The following is a 15,235-nucleotide window of genomic DNA, read 5'->3' on the forward strand; positions in this document are numbered from 1 at the left end:
CCGTACCCGGCCGGGTACGGGTAGCCGGGTATCGGGTAGGGTACGGCAATCGGGTACCCGGTTGCGACCTCTGATTGAGAGTTCAATCTCATTAAAATGCGTTTTTTGTGGCATCGTGGCTTTCGTATTGGGCCAACGTATAAATGCACGAGTCGGGGGGATGTTTGATTTACAGAAACCCACATTTTTTTGTTTCTTTAGCTAACTTCTTAATTTGCGTGAGTTTCTGTTTTCATTTTTTCGTTAAATTTCCTCACTCCATCGGTGGATCGGAGGGCCTGAGTTTAGCGGGCGCACGTCGTTATTATACCATAACAGCCGGCTCCCATTTATATTGACGAAACAAACGGCATTTAAGATTTTGGCTATGCGGTTTGTGAACAGCTGTGGCCAAATCTGAACATCAGGTGACACGGTGTTGTATATATTGTTTTTCTGAAAAGTATAAAATAAAATTGGGAAATCACGTTTAGATATCTCGCGGATAAGAAGAGTCACGCGGTATTCTCATCCTCTTATTGGCGAGGTTATCTGTCATTTTGCTCCTTTTAGCTGGAAGGTAAAGATTTGCAGATGGCCCCACAGATAATAAGATCAGCAGCTATATTGGTGTTCCCCCGTGTCACAGCGGATCACAGCAGTTCTGCATGAATTTTGCGTAGTGTTTGAAAGCTATCATTCAACCATTATGCACCAGATGTACACAAAAAACTGCGTTTAAACGATCTCCCTTGTACAGATAAAAAAAACATCCGCCCACAACATCCCATTACCACACATCAACGCACATGCAGTCGGTTCTCATCAGGGGCACGCCAAGACTGGGAGGCAGCAAGTTTTAATCTCTCACACAACCAACACTATTCAACGTTCCCAGGTGAACCAAGCACATTGCGAGCGACTGCGCTCATCGCGGGCTAACCACGTAAGGTGGTGGCCGCCGGCCCTAACCACCTCGCCGCTTGAGCGGAACCCCTTCGCTACGGTGGGACGGGAACAGGCGACGCGTACGGAGGCTGAAAAGCGAAGATGGAAGTGGACGACTTCTTTCCCGCGGTTGAAGAACCACGGGGGGACTCCGCACCCCCCCCCCTCCCCCCCGTCAGTCACACTCTGGGTCCACATCACGTGGCCATCCCCTTCTGGGCCACGTGCTCCGTCACATCTGGAATGTGCCCTCTAGTGAGCCTTTGTGTATAGTACACCCACTGTCGCCATAGAACAGCCCATTTATACTACAGGTGCAGTGCCATGAGAGGGGCTACTGTGCCAGCCCAAGAGGGGAGGGGCTGCTGGGGGCTCTGGGACCCTAGGCAGAGAAGCCCCTTGGCGCCAGGCGCTAGGATCCCAGGCACCCCAGATGCTTAAGCCCCTTGGTGCCACCAACAGGGGGGCTGTGTGTGCTCTGTGGGATACCTGGGGGTGCACACAACCCCAACCCTCGTTGGGCACGAGGCATAAAAGGGCAGCTCCCTGGCCGATCAGGGCCAGTCGCAGGTCAAGACCTGCCAGCCAGCCAGCTTAGGACCCTGGACCCCCTTGTCCCGCTTGTCCTTGTAAGGGCCGGGACGCTGTGAGGGCCAGTGGTGGGACTCTGGGACTCCCGGCTCTACGTCCTTGTGAGGGCGAGTTCCGAGGAAGCCAGAGTCCAGACCCGCACCTTGGCTGGGTCGGGTCAATTAGCCTCCCCTAGGGGGATTGTTCCCATAGCCACCGGTCGAACGACATCAACATCCTCAACAACATCATCAAAATCAATAACATCATAAACATCAACGACAAAATCAACAACAGCACCATCGACATCTTCATCAACATCAACAAGCGAAGTTAAGAAGAGCATATTCTTTGGGGTCTGTCGGTAACATCACGTGTGTAGGTTCAAAGCAAATAACAAAAACACACGACGTTTCCATCGCAACACTGATGACGACCGCTTGTGTTGCGATCGAAACGTCGTAGTTTTTTGTTATTTTCTTGAACCTACCCACGCCACCTGACCGACAGACCCATAAATCCCTGCAAGGCACGAAAGCTTCAAGTCAAGATTCAAGAGGAGAACGCCAGCGTCCGCCGAGCGGACTGCTACTACCGCCACTACCCCTACTACTACTACTGCTTCTGCTACTGCTGCTTCTGCTACTACAGCTGCGACTGGCGCCACTGCTGCCACAGCTGCCACTGCTGGCACAGCTGCCACTGGTGCCACAGCGAGTGCACGCGCTGCTGCTGTTGCTGCCGGCGCCGCTGCTGCTGCTCGTGGCATCTCGGTGACAAGAAGTGCTCCCTGTCCCAGCCGCCACACTTCTTGTAGCTGGCGCGGAGGTCGTGATGAGCCCAGAGGACGGTGAGCAAAGCCCTCGCTGCAAAGAGGTCCTGGCTGCACGCCGTCCTGACACAGCACCAACACACGCACAAAGACAAAGATCCCCCGTGTAGCCTGTAACAGACTGTAGGGGCGAGTGCTGTTAGCGAGCACCTGTGAAGGCCGGAACGGCACACGAGGGGGTGGGAGGCTGAGTCGACCTAGACACACACAGATACACACAGACACAAAGACAAAGATCTTTGTGTGCGTGGTGAGTGTGCGTGGTGAGTGTGGGTGGTGAGAGTGGCGAGCGTGGTGAGTGTGGATAGTGAGGGTGGGTGGTGAGTGTTGATGGTGAGTGTGGGTGGTGAGGGTGCCTGGTAAGTGGTGGTGAGTGTGGATAGTGAGGGTGGGTGGTGAGTGTGGGTGGTGGGGGTGGGTGGTGAGTGTGGGTGGTGAGCGTGAGTGGTGAGCTTGGAGTGTGTGGATAGTGAGTGTGGGTGGTGAGCGTGGTGAGTGTGGGTGGTGAGTGTGCGTGGTGAGCGTGGGTGGTGAGTGTGGGTGGTGAGTATGGGTGGTGAGCGTGGGTGGTTGAGCGTGGTTGGTGAGTGTGCATGGTGAGTGTGGGTGGTGAGTGTGCGTGGTGAGTGTGGGTGGTGAGCGTGGTGAGTGTGGGTGGTGAGCGTGCGTGGTGAGTGTGGGTGGTGAGCGTGGTGAGTGTGGGTGGTGAGTGTGCGTGGTGAGTGTGGCTGGTGAGCGTGCGTGGTGAGTGTGGCTGGTGAGTGTGGGTGGTGAGCGTGGGTGGTGAGCGTGGGTGGTGAGTGTGCGTGGTGAGTGTGGGTGGTGAGCGTGGGTGGTGAGTGTGCGTGGTGAGTGTGGGTGGTGAGCGTGCGTGGTGAGCGTGGGTGGTGAGTGTGCGTGGTTGAGCGTGGATCGTACCCCGACCCCCGCCCCGCTCACCGGCTGGTGCGGATGGCCACGATGCGCCTGATGCCACCGCCGCGATGCAGCCGCTGAGCGTTGGCGACGCTGCCGGAAACCAGCGCCGTCAGCGCCCAGAGCACTGCCGACAGCCCCTCCTCGCCCAGCCGCGAGGCCTCGCCACCATCGCCACCATCGCCACCATCGCCACCGCCGCCACCGCTGCCTGCCTCGGCAGCGTCAGGCAGCATCGCGGTGAGGATCCTCACGCCATTGTGCAGCCCTGGGGAGCGCGCAGAGACGGTGGTGAGCGGACTCCATCGCCACTTCATCGCCACCTCCATCGCCACTTCATCACCACTATCACCACCACGATCACCACCATCACCACTATCACCATCACCACTATCACCATCACCACCATCACCACCACCACCACCACCACCACCTCCCTCCCTCCCACCCCCCCGCATCTCACCGATGAGGCGCTGGTTGTTGGGGTCATTGCGAGCGAGGACCCGCAGCGCGTGCACCGAGGTGTACGCCAGCAGACGGCGCTCGTCGTCGTCACTACTCCTGCTCCTCCCGCTCCGCAGCTGCTCCAGGAGGCAGGGCAGCCCCCCGTTGTGAGCCACGGCCGTGCGGGACAACGCCGACCACTGCTCACGACGGCGCACGGCAACGCAACACCACCACCACGCAGACAGTCAAACAGTGGGCGTTGCTAGGGAGCGTTGCTAGGGAGCATTGCAATAGAGCGTTGATAGAGAGCATTGCTATAGAGCGGTGCTAGCGAGCGTTGCTAGCGAGCGTTGCTAGGGAGCGTTGCTATAGAGCGGTGCTGGGGAGCGTTGATAGAGAGCATTGCTAGGGAGCGTTGCTAGAGAGCGTTGCTATGGAGCGGTGCTGGGGAGCGTTGCTAGGGAGCGTTGCTAGCGAGCGTTGCTAGAGAGCGTTGCTATAGAGCGGTGCTAGCGAGCGTTGCTATAGAGCGTTGCTAGCGAGCGTTGCTAGGGAACGTTGCTATAGAGCGGTGCTGGGGAGCGTTGCTAGGGAGCGTTGCTAGGGAGCGTCACCTGGGTGTCTCCGCTGGCCAGCGTGTAGATGGAGCGTGTTGCCGCTTGCAGCACGAGCACGTTGTGCGACTGCTGCAGCAGCGACACGTAGCAGCTGACTGTGTCGGCCTGGAACAGCAGCTCCCAGCCTGCAGGCGTAGGCCTCGTTACGGCGCGGAGCAAGGCGGACAGAAACACGGTGTGTCTACACACACACACGGTGTGTCTACACACACACGGTGTGTCTACACACACACGGTGTGTCTACACACACACACGGTGTGTCTACACACACACACGGTGTGTCTACACACACACGGTGTGTCTACACACACACACGGTGTGTCTACACACACACACGGTGTCTACACACACACACGGTGTGTCTACACACACACGGTGTGTCTACACACACACGGTGTGTCTACACACACACGGTGTCTACACACACACACGGTGTCTACACACACACACGGTGTGTCTACACACACACACGGGTGTCTACACACACACACACGGTGTGTCTGTCTACACACACGGTGTGTGTGTAGACACGGTGTGTCTACACACACACGGTGTGTCTACACACACACACGGTGTGTCTACACACACACACACGGTGTGTCTACACACACACACGGTGTGTCTACACACACACACGGTGTGTCTACACACACACACGGTGTGTCTACACACACACACGGTGTGTCTACACACACACACGGTGTGTCTACACACACACGGTGTGTCTACACACACACACGGTGTGTCTACACACACACACGGTGTCTACACACACACACGTGTGTCTACACACACACACGGTGTGTCTACACACACACACGGGTGTCTACACACACACACGGGTGTCTACACACACACACGGTGTGTCTACACACACACACGGTGTGTCTACACACACGGTGTGTCTACACACACACGGTGTGTCTACACACACACACGGTGTGTCTACACACACACACGGTGTGTCTACACACACACACGGTGTGTCTACACACACACACGGTGTGTCTACACACACACACGGTGTGTCTACACACACACACGGTGTGTCTACACACACACACGGTGTGTCTACACACACACACGGTGTGTCTACACACACACACGGTGTGTCTACACACACGGTGTGTCTACACACACGGTGTGTCCACACACACGGTGTGTCCACACACACGGTGTGTCCACACACACGGTGTGTCTACACACACACACGGTGTGTCTACACACACACACGGTGTGTCTACACACACACACGGTGTGTCTACACATACACACGCACATCGTACACTACACTATCACACACTGCACTATACACTACATTATACACTACACTACACTATACACTACACTATCACACACTGCACTATACACTACACTATCACACACTACACTATACACTACACTGTACACTACACTATACACTACACTATACATACACTACACTATACACTACACTATACACTATACCATACACTACACTGTACACTACACTATACACACAGGGAAGGGGGGGAGGGAGGGGTAGTGAGGGGGGGAGGAATGAGGGGGGGAGTGAGGGGGATGGAGTGAGGGGGATGGGAGTGAGGGGAGGGAGTGAGGGGGGTGGAGTGAGGGGGATGGAGTGAGGGGGATGGAGTGAGGGGGATGGAGTGAGGGGGATGGAGTGAGGGGGTGGAGTGAGGGGGATGGAGTGAGGGGGGAGGGAGTGAGGGGAGGGAGTGAGAGGGAGCGAGTGAGGGGGGAGGGAGTGAGGGGGGGAGTGAGGGGGTCACAGTGTCCACCTGTCTTCAGGGTGGAGCTGTGGCTGGCAGCTCCCCCCCAGCTGCCCCCCCCCAGCCTTGAGTCTCCGCAGTGCGGCACGTTGTGGAGCATGTGGACGCTCAGCTGGTGCAGGACACAGACTGCATCCTCCACCGCCTGCGGATACGGAGGCAGACGCAACCAAAGCTCCCCCGCGTAGCCGTGACGGGTCGTAGGGGCGAGTGTTGTTAGTTGCGCAAGAGGGGGTGGCACCACGTCCGACCGCCTTTGTCTCCCCAGTGGTGATGTTTACACACCGCACCAGGTACTCATTTGAGGCTGAGTCGACCTAGGGGAGGCCCGGGACCGGTTCAGATAATCGTCACTGGTGTTGGCCGTGAGCAGGAATCGAACCCGGGTCGCCGGATTCATAGCGCAGCGCGCTAACCGCTACACTACCGCTCTCCAGGCAGACACACACACGCACATACACGCACGCACATACATACACACACATACATACACACGCACACGCACACACACGCACGCACATACACGAACATACACACACACACATACACACACACATATATACATACATACACACATACACACACACACACATACCCACACATGTACATACACACACACACATACACACACGCACACATACATACACACACACGCATACATACATACACACGCACACACACACATGCACATACATACACACACACATACACACACGCAGATACATACACACACACGCACGCATACATACACGCACACACACACGCAGACACACGCACATACATACACACACGCACGCATACATACATGCACACACACACGCAGGTATACACACACACGCAGATACACACACACGCATATCACCATCATCATCACCATCATCACCATCATCATCACCAGTACAGCTATTGAAGGCTTCACAAACTACGCGGCCGAAATAGATGTTAAATAATGCGGGAGCCAGAGGACATCCCTGTCCACACCCCGGCCACGTAGTTTTACCCGGGCCCGCTCACCATCATGAAGGTCCTTAATGATCGTGAGCAAAGGGTCAGGGACTCCGAAAGCACGAAGAACAACCCAGAGCCCAGGCCTACTGATGATATCATAGGCCTTGACCAGGTCAATAAAGCAGAGATGTAGGTCTTGTTGGAATTTCCTACACCTCTGCTGTAGCAGACGGACAGAAAATATGGCATCTGTGCAGGACCGTCCTTTCCTGAAACTGCATTGGGGCTCCGCAAGCCTCTCCTCAGCGTGCCTAGCAAGGCGATGTTGAATAATCCTTGCCAGGACCTTTCCCGGCACACTGAGGAGTGAGATGCCCCTGTAGTTGTTAGTCTGTGCAGGGTCGCCCTTCTTCAAGAGGGGGACTACCAGGGCATCCTTCCAATCCTGCGGAACCGTCCAGTAGTCCAGACTGTTGTTATGATGTCATATAGGGCAGTCTGTGCACAAACGCCACCCTCCCTCAGCATTTCTCTTGAGAGATCATCTCTGCCCGGTGCCTTTCCTGGTCTCAGGCTCTGGATCGCTTTGAGTACTTCCTTAGATGGCAGCTCAGCCAGCCACTTACAGGGGGTGACTTCCTCTTCAAACAATGAGGCACCGCAGCCTCAGCAGGGCTATCCTCTCTTTGTCCCACAATGTTTTGCAGGCTGGGGGAGTTCCCCTCTCCCAGGACCTCACAGAAATGCTCAGCAAATCTGCAAACCTGTTCCTAGGGGTCGGAGATTGGATCACCGTTCTTTCCCTTAATGATGGTAATAGGTGTGGTGCTGCAGGTCACTTTTTTGATTGAATTAAACAGCGATTTGTGATCGCGGGCCATTGAGGCAGACTCCATCTCTTCAGGAACCTGACGCCACCAACCATCCTTGCAGCGCCTCACGGCTCTCCGAACCTCCGAGCGAAGGCTGCGGTAAACCGCCTCATTCTCTGATGTGGGATACTGAAGCCGATGAGAGTGGGCCTGTCGCCTTTTTTCAGCCAGCCTAAACACCTCCTCTGTCAGCCAGGGTCTCTGGGGAGGTCTGGACCGTGTACCCAAAGCAGCCATTGCAGCTGCATGAGCCACAGTCCTAAACCTCGCCCATTTACCCTCGACATGAGGAGTGGGGGACAATGCCAACCCCAGCCGCAAGCGATGATGAAATTCTCGCTTGCAACTTTCATCAGCTGAGACCAGGCCACCTTAGGTTGGAATGGGGTCCTGGGTGTACACCCACCACCGGAGTGGAAGAATGGCAGGCGCATCTTGCAGATGACAAGTCGATGGTCAGAGGGCAGATCAGCTCCACGGTAGATCCTGGTGTCAAGGACATGGGCCCGCATCCGCTGATCCGTCACTATGTAGTCCAGCAGATGTTCTTGCTTGTGTAGTGACTGCGATTGTCACTGTGTGGTGCCGGGCTTACGAAGCCACGGCGGATGATGTGTTGGCATTACGTGCAGCCCGCTCACTGGGCGTAGTACCGCCAGCCCTAGCGGGGCCTGGGTGAGCGCTGGTCAGCGTGGAGGCACCACGTACGGCGTGCGGTGCGGGCTCCCGGCGAGGGAGCGAGAGGGAGCGTCAGCCAGCCAGGGTTACGTTGGGGCACGATGCGCCGGTTGACCTGCCGACACGTCACCGGATGATATTGGAGGGGGCCACCGGTGGACGGGGGGCCGCTGGGCGGTCACATGGTCTACAAGAGCCCTCGGGAGCCTTCGGGAAAGAGCCGGAGAGATCTAGAAGGTGGGCGGGGCGAGGGGTTGTAGATCTGAAGTTTTCGCGACTGCGATGATTCATACTCTTTGGTGTTTTCGGTAAAGTCACGTAGGTGAAAAATAAAATAAAATTAAAACTAAATTAAATCACGACGTTTCGGACGCCACGCAAGTGTCTGTCAACGGGCGGGAAAGCGTGGCCTGCTGCTGATGCAGACCAAAGAGTGAGGGGCTCGGGGTTCTTCGTGTTGCTGGCGATGAAGATCCGCATCGGGTTGAAGAAGCCTCTAGTCACGCGGTCAACACCCAAGTGTAGCTTGTGTTGTGTCGCTGAAGAGTGTTGCTCCCAAGACAACGTCTGCGACCGAGTTGGACTCGACACACTTGGACCCGCCGCCGGGTTCATAGAGCAGCGTAGCGCTAACCGCTACACCACCGCTACCCATCGCGCTGTGGGGGTCACCTTGGTCTCGATGTTGCGTCCTCTCAGTGCCGAGCGGACGAAGCGCAGCACGCAGTCCACCAGCCCCTCGCCCTTCCACGTGCTCAGCCGTCCGTCCGGATCTGCCGAGCTCAACTCCCTGCAATGTCACCGCCGTGACGTGAACCCCCGACGTTCCCCGTCGCGTCCACCGCGTGACGTCGCGTCAACCGCGGCGTTCCCCGTCGCGTCCACCACGAAATCACCGCCCCTTACCGTAGGCACGTCAAGGCGTTGCAGAACGCCGCGGAAGGCGAGGCGGACGAGCCGGGTGGGGAGGTTGAGGCGGGCGAGTCTCCAAAGTTGCTCCTCCAGCCGCTCTCTGGCACCAGCACGTGCTCCACCAGCGCCGGGAGGCAAAGCTCCACCAGCGCAGCCCTCAGAGACTCGTGGCGCGACAGGTTCCACAGCGTGCCTGGGGTAGGGGTGGCGAGGGTGGGTGGTGAGCGTGGGTGGTGAGTGTGGGTGGTGAGTGTGGGTGGTGAGTGTGGGTGGTGAGTGTGGATGGTGAGCGTGGGTGGTGAGCGTGGGTGGTGAGTGTGGGTGGTGAGTGTGGGTGGCGAGGGTGGGTGGTGAACGTGGATGGTGAGCGTGGGTGGTGAGCGTGGGTGGTGAGCGTGGGTGGTGAGCGTGGGTGGTGAGTGTGGGTGGTGGTGAGTGTGGGTGGTGAGTGTGGGTGGTGAGTGTGGGTGGCGAGGGTGGGTGGTGAGCGTGGGTGGTGTGGGTGGCGAGGGTGGGTGGCGAGCGTGGGTGGTGAGCGTGGGTGGTGAGCGTGGGTGGTGAGCGTGGGTGGTGAGTGTGGGTGGCGAGGGTGGGTGGTGAGCGTGGGTGGTGAGCGTGGATGGTGAGTGTGGGTGGTGAGTGTGGGTGGTGAGCGTGGATGGTGAGTGTGGGTGGTGAGTGTGGATGGTGAGCGTGGGTGGTGAGCGTGGGTGGTGAGCGTGGGTGGTGAGCGTGGGTGGTGAGCGTGGGTGGTGAGCGTGGGTGGTGAGCGTGGGTGGTGAGCGTGGGTGGTGAGCGTGGGTGGTGAGCGTGGGTGGTGAGCGTGGGTGGTGAGCGTGGGTGGTGAGCGTGGGTGGTGAGCGTGGGTGGTGAGCGTGGGTGGTGAGCGTGGGTGGTGAGCGTGGGTGGTGAGTGTGGGTGGTGAGTGTGGGTGGTGTGGATGGTGAGTGTGGGTGGTGAGTGTGGGTGGTGAGTGTGGGTGGTGAGTGTGGGTGGTGGTGAGTGTGGGTAGTGAGTGTGGGTGGTGGTGAGTGTGGATGGTGAGTGTGGGTGGTGGTGAGTGTGGGTGGTGAGTGTGGGTGGTGAGTGTGGGTGGTGGTGAGTGTGGGTGGTGAGTGTGGGTGGGTTGCTACTGGTGATCTTCTCCAGGGCTTGAGGGTTGTGAGTGCGTCCCAGCAGGCTGGCTAAGGCCGCGAGGCTTCCATTGTTGCTAAATGCCAATGCACCAGCATGGCTGGAGCTGAGGACTTGCAACATCTCGCATGCAGACACAAGCACCTGTAGGGGCACGGGGAGGTGAGGAGATGCACAAACAACCGCCATTCGCCAGACCATGTGCACCTTGAGGCCACGTGAAGTGTCAAACGCCCACTGGCAGGAGGTCAAGGGGCAAACCCAGGTGCCACGGGTCAACTGAGATGACCGAGATGACTGGCTGATGCACCACCTGTGCCCCCTACTGTGCCAACTTGCTGTGCTTTAGCCACCCGGCGCTCCGCTCGTTGTTGTGAGCGTCGCTCCTCCGCCCTCCGTTGTTGTTGGAGGGCGACTGCCTCACAGACAAAAATCCCCCGTGTAGCCTTAACAGACTGTAGGAGCAAGTGCTGTGAGCGAGTAGCACCTGTAAAGGCCGGCACGGCACACGAGGGGGTCGGTGGCCAACATCACGCCCTTTGTCGCCCTAGCAGCGATGTTTACACATTTGAGGCTGAGTCGACCTACACACACACAGACACATATCCTTGTCCCCCCGTGCGCCCCACTCGTGGTCTCACATGGTCGTCCTCCTCACACTCAACGAGCAGCGTGAATATTGAGCGCAGCTTCCCAGCCGCCCACACCACCGCCACCGCCAACTTGTCAGGTTGCTGGCAATCACCGCCACCAACGGCAACACCACAACCACCAACACCACCGCCAACACCACAACCACCACCGCCAACACCAGCACCGCCACTGCCGCCACCACCGCCACCACCGCCAACAACACCACCACCGCCACCGCCAACACCACAACCACCAACGCCAACACCACCGCCGCCACCGCCACCATCACCACCACCAACACCGCCACCTCCCCCACCCTCCCCCACCGAGAAGCCTCCTCTCTCTCGCTGCCGCCCCCCTCCGGCGGTGTTGGCAGTGGCGGCGGTGGCGGTGCTGGTAAAGAAGCAGCCTCTGAGAGCGCCAATGAAGCCGGACCACCAGCGGCGCGGCAGGGAGCCAAGCGGTGGTGCGGCGGCAGCAGGGGCAGCAGGGGCAGCAGAGACAGCAGCAGGGGCAGCAGCAGCAGGGGCAGCAGCAGCAGGGGCAGCAGCAGCAGGAGCAGGGGCAGGGCGTGGAGCGTCAGACAGGAGGGCCGTGGTGGCCATGGTGGTGACAAAGTCCTTCGGCCTGGGAGGGGGAGAGTGGGGGAGAGGTGAGCGTGTGTGTGTAGACATTACACACAGACACACACACATTACAACAACAGCAACCGCCATTCGCCACTAAGTGGCGGTGATGTCAACACGACGCTTGTGCCAGGCCACGTGCACCTTGAGGCCACGTGAAGTGTCGAACGCCCGCTGGCAGGAGGTCACGGAGCAGACCCAGGTGCCACGGGTCGACTGACAGAGATGACTGGCTGATGCACCACCTGTGCCCCCAACTGTGCCAACTTGTTGTGCTTTAGCCACCCGGCGCTCCGCTCGTTGTTGTGAGCGTCGCTCCTCCGCCCTCCGTTGTTGTTGGAGGGCGACTGCCTCCAACTGCCCAGTAGCGTCCTTCACGAGCCTCCTCCACTGAGGCCGATCTTGACACCGCTGGTACCAGTCATCGGCAAGTCCACTCAGCTCCACGTCCTCCTGTACCACATCACTCCATCTCTTCTCTAGCCCGTGCCACGCCCGTTTAGCCCCCTCGATCCGGCCGAACAAAAGCTGTTTAGGCATGCGGTGGCTGGGCATGCGGGCTACATGACCCAGCCAACGCAGCCTTGCCTGCCGGAGGAGCTCACCGATGGGACTTTGCCCAGATCTTTCAAGGATTTGTGAGCTCCTCACACAATCCAGCCTATTTAAACCCAACAACCAGCACAACAACCACCACACAAACAACAACCACCACCACACAAACAACAACAACCATCACCACAACAACCACCACAACCACCACCACACAAACAACAACCACAACAACAACCACCACCACACAAACAACCATCACCACAACAACCACCACCACACAAACAACAACCACCACAACAACCACCACCACACAAACACCATCACCACAACAACAACCACCACACAAACAACAACAACCACCACCACACAAACAACAACAACCACCACCACACAAACAACCACCACAACCACCACCACACAAACAACAACCACCACAACAACCACCACACAAACAACCACCACACAAACAACCACCACCACCACAACAACCACCACAACAACCACCACCACAACCACTACAACCACCACCACAACAACAACCACCACTACAACAACCACCACAGCAACCACCACCACCACCACCACAACAACCACCACCACAACAACCACCACAACAACCACCACCACCACAACCACCACCACTACAACCACCACCACAACAACCACCACCACAACAACCACCACAACAACCACCACCACCACCACAACAACCACCACAACAACCACCACCACAACAACCACCACCACCACCACTACAACCTCCAACCTGGGTGCCGCCATCTTGAACTTGGCGATGGTCTCCGGGTGATGACGTCACCGGGAATCGTTTGTTCGATTCTCATCGTTGGTTTGCGCGTCTCTCTCTGCTAATCGATTCCCATCGATTATAATCATCGTTTTGCGTGTCTCCCTCTCTCTGATGATCGATTATCATCGATTACATTATCCGTTCCGCTGGCTTCGTGTGGCTATGAGATGTTGACCACCTCGCCTGGTCTACAGGAGGTCGTGGGTTCCATCCCGACCCTGACCACAATAACCACCACTACAACCACCACCACCACCACAAAAACCACCACAACCACCACCAGAACCACAACCACCACAACAACCACAACAACCCCCTACTCACAGCACTTGCCCCCACAGCCTGCTAGAGGCTACACGGGTGGGTGTGGATCTGCGTCTTTGTTGACGCGCTATCGTTGTCGATGAAGCGACAGGATGGTTATTAAACATGAATGTTGTTCATTTCCTGTCGTCCGTTGCCTGTAGATCTGGACTCCGAGACGTGTTTATTTATTTATTTGTTGTTGTTGTTGATGATGTTTGTTTGATATTTTTTTTTCCTTCAGTCGCGGCAAACCTGGTGGCCTGTGAAATGAGGTTTAAGTGGTGGTGAGGGTGGTGGTGGTGGTGCTGGTGGTAGTGGGGGTGGTGGGGGTGGTGGTGGTGGGGGTAGTGATGGTGGTGGTGATGGTGGTGGTAGTGGTGGTGGTAGTGGTGGTGGTGGGAATGGTGGTGGTGGGAATGGTGGTGGTGGGGGTGGTGGTGGGGGCGGTGGTGGTGGTGGTGGTGGGTGTGGTGGTGGTGGCGGTGGGAATCGTGGTGGTGGTGGTGATGGTGGTGGGGGTGGTGGTGGTGGTGGGGGTGGTGGTGATGGTGGTAGTGATGGTGGTGGTGGGAATGGTGGTGGTGGGAATGGTGGTGGTGGGGGTGGTTGGGGGGGGTGGTGGTGGTGAGGGTGGTGGTGGGGGTGGTGGTGGTGGGGGTGGTGGTGGTGGGGGTGGTGGTGGGGGGGTGGTGGTGGTGGGGTGGTGGTGGGGTGGTGGTGGTGGTGAGGGGTGGTGGTGAGGGTGGTGGTGGTGAGGGTGGTGGTGGTGAGGGTGGTGGTGGTGGTGAGGGTGGTGGTGCTGGTGGTAGTGGGGGTGGTGGTGGTGGTAGTGATGGTGGTGGTGGTGGTGGTGGGGGTGGTGGTGGTGGGGGTGGTGGTGGTGGTGGGGGTAGTGATGGTGGTGGTGGGGGTAGTGATGGTGGTGGTGGTGGGGGTGGTGGTGGTGGTGGTGGGGGTGGTGGTGGTGATGGTGGTGGGGGTGGTGGTGGTAGTGATGGTGGTGGTGAGGGTGGTGGTGGTGAGGGTGGTGGTGGTGGTGAGGGTGGTGGTGGTGGTGCTGGTGGGGGTGGTAGTGGGGGTGGTGGTGGTAGTGGGGGTGGTGGTGGTGGGGGTGGTGGTGGTGGTGGTGGGGGTAGTGATGGTGGTGGTGGGGGTAGTGATGGTGGTGGTGGTGGGGGTGGTGGTGATGGTGGTGGTGGTGGGGGTGGTGGTAATGGTGGTGGTGGGAATGGTGGTGGTGGGGGTGGTGGTGGTGGTGGGGTGGTGGTGGTGGGGGTGGCGGTGAAATCGTGGTGGTGGTGGTGGTGATGGTGGTGGGGGTGGTGGTGGGGGTGGTGGTGGTGGTGATGGTGGTAGTAATGGTGGTGGTGGTGGTAGTGGTGGTGGTAGTGGTGGTGGTGGGAATGGTGGTGGTGGGAATGGTGGTGGTGGGGGTGGTGGTGGTGGTGGTGGTGGTGGGGGGGGGTGGTGGTGGTGGGGGTGGTGGTGGGGGTGGTGGTGGGGGGGTGGTGGTGGTGGGGGGTGGTGGTGGGGGTGGTGGGGGGGGTGGTGGTGGTGGTGGTGGGGGGGGTGGTGGTGGTGGTGGGGGGGGTGGTGGTGGTGGGGGGGTGGTGGTGGGGGTGGTGGGGGGGGGTGGTGGTCGGGGGGGGTGGTGATGATGGTGGTGATGGTGATCATGGTGAT

At 58.3% G+C, this 15,235-nt stretch overlaps 1 protein-coding gene across 1 annotated transcript; it reads right to left on the reverse strand.

Annotated features, from left to right (window-relative positions):
* Window positions 1-827: 827 nt before the first annotated feature.
* On the reverse strand, window positions 828-11,469 carry LOC133362233 (catenin delta-2-like). The gene is made up of 9 exons (XM_061581166.1): window positions 11,266-11,469; window positions 10,624-10,768; window positions 9,485-9,683; window positions 9,251-9,368; window positions 6,090-6,225; window positions 4,306-4,433; window positions 3,708-3,888; window positions 3,269-3,512; window positions 828-2,392 (listed from the first exon to the last, which is right to left on the reverse strand). Exons 2-9 carry the CDS (start codon window positions 10,745-10,747, stop codon window positions 2,143-2,145), a joined length of 1,380 nt encoding a protein of 459 aa, XP_061437150.1. The 5' UTR covers window positions 10,748-10,768; window positions 11,266-11,469; the 3' UTR covers window positions 828-2,142.
* Window positions 11,470-15,235: the final 3,766 nt, after the last annotated feature.

Source organism: Lethenteron reissneri, unplaced genomic scaffold, assembly GCF_015708825.2.
Source record: "Lethenteron reissneri isolate LAM-NWPU_2019-01 unplaced genomic scaffold, ASM1570882v1 scaffold_1408, whole genome shotgun sequence".
NCBI classification, from domain to species: Eukaryota; Metazoa; Chordata; class Hyperoartia; order Petromyzontiformes; family Petromyzontidae; genus Lethenteron; species Lethenteron reissneri.

What these genes read in the sequence shown, in the direction of transcription:
- LOC133362233 (XM_061581166.1), bottom strand. Translation starts at nt 10,747, where the DNA reads ATGTTGCAAGTCCTCAGCTCCAGCCATGCTGGTGCATTGGCATTTAGC. An exon ending in CAACAACCAGCGCCTCATCG is followed by an intron (nt 3,513 to 3,707) that starts GTGAGATGCGGG and finishes CGCGCTCCCCAG; the next exon opens with GGCTGCACAATGGCGTGAGG. An exon ending in GTGGCCATCCGCACCAGCCG is followed by an intron (nt 2,393 to 3,268) that starts GTGAGCGGGGCG and finishes GTGCTGTGTCAG; the next exon opens with GACGGCGTGCAGCCAGGACC.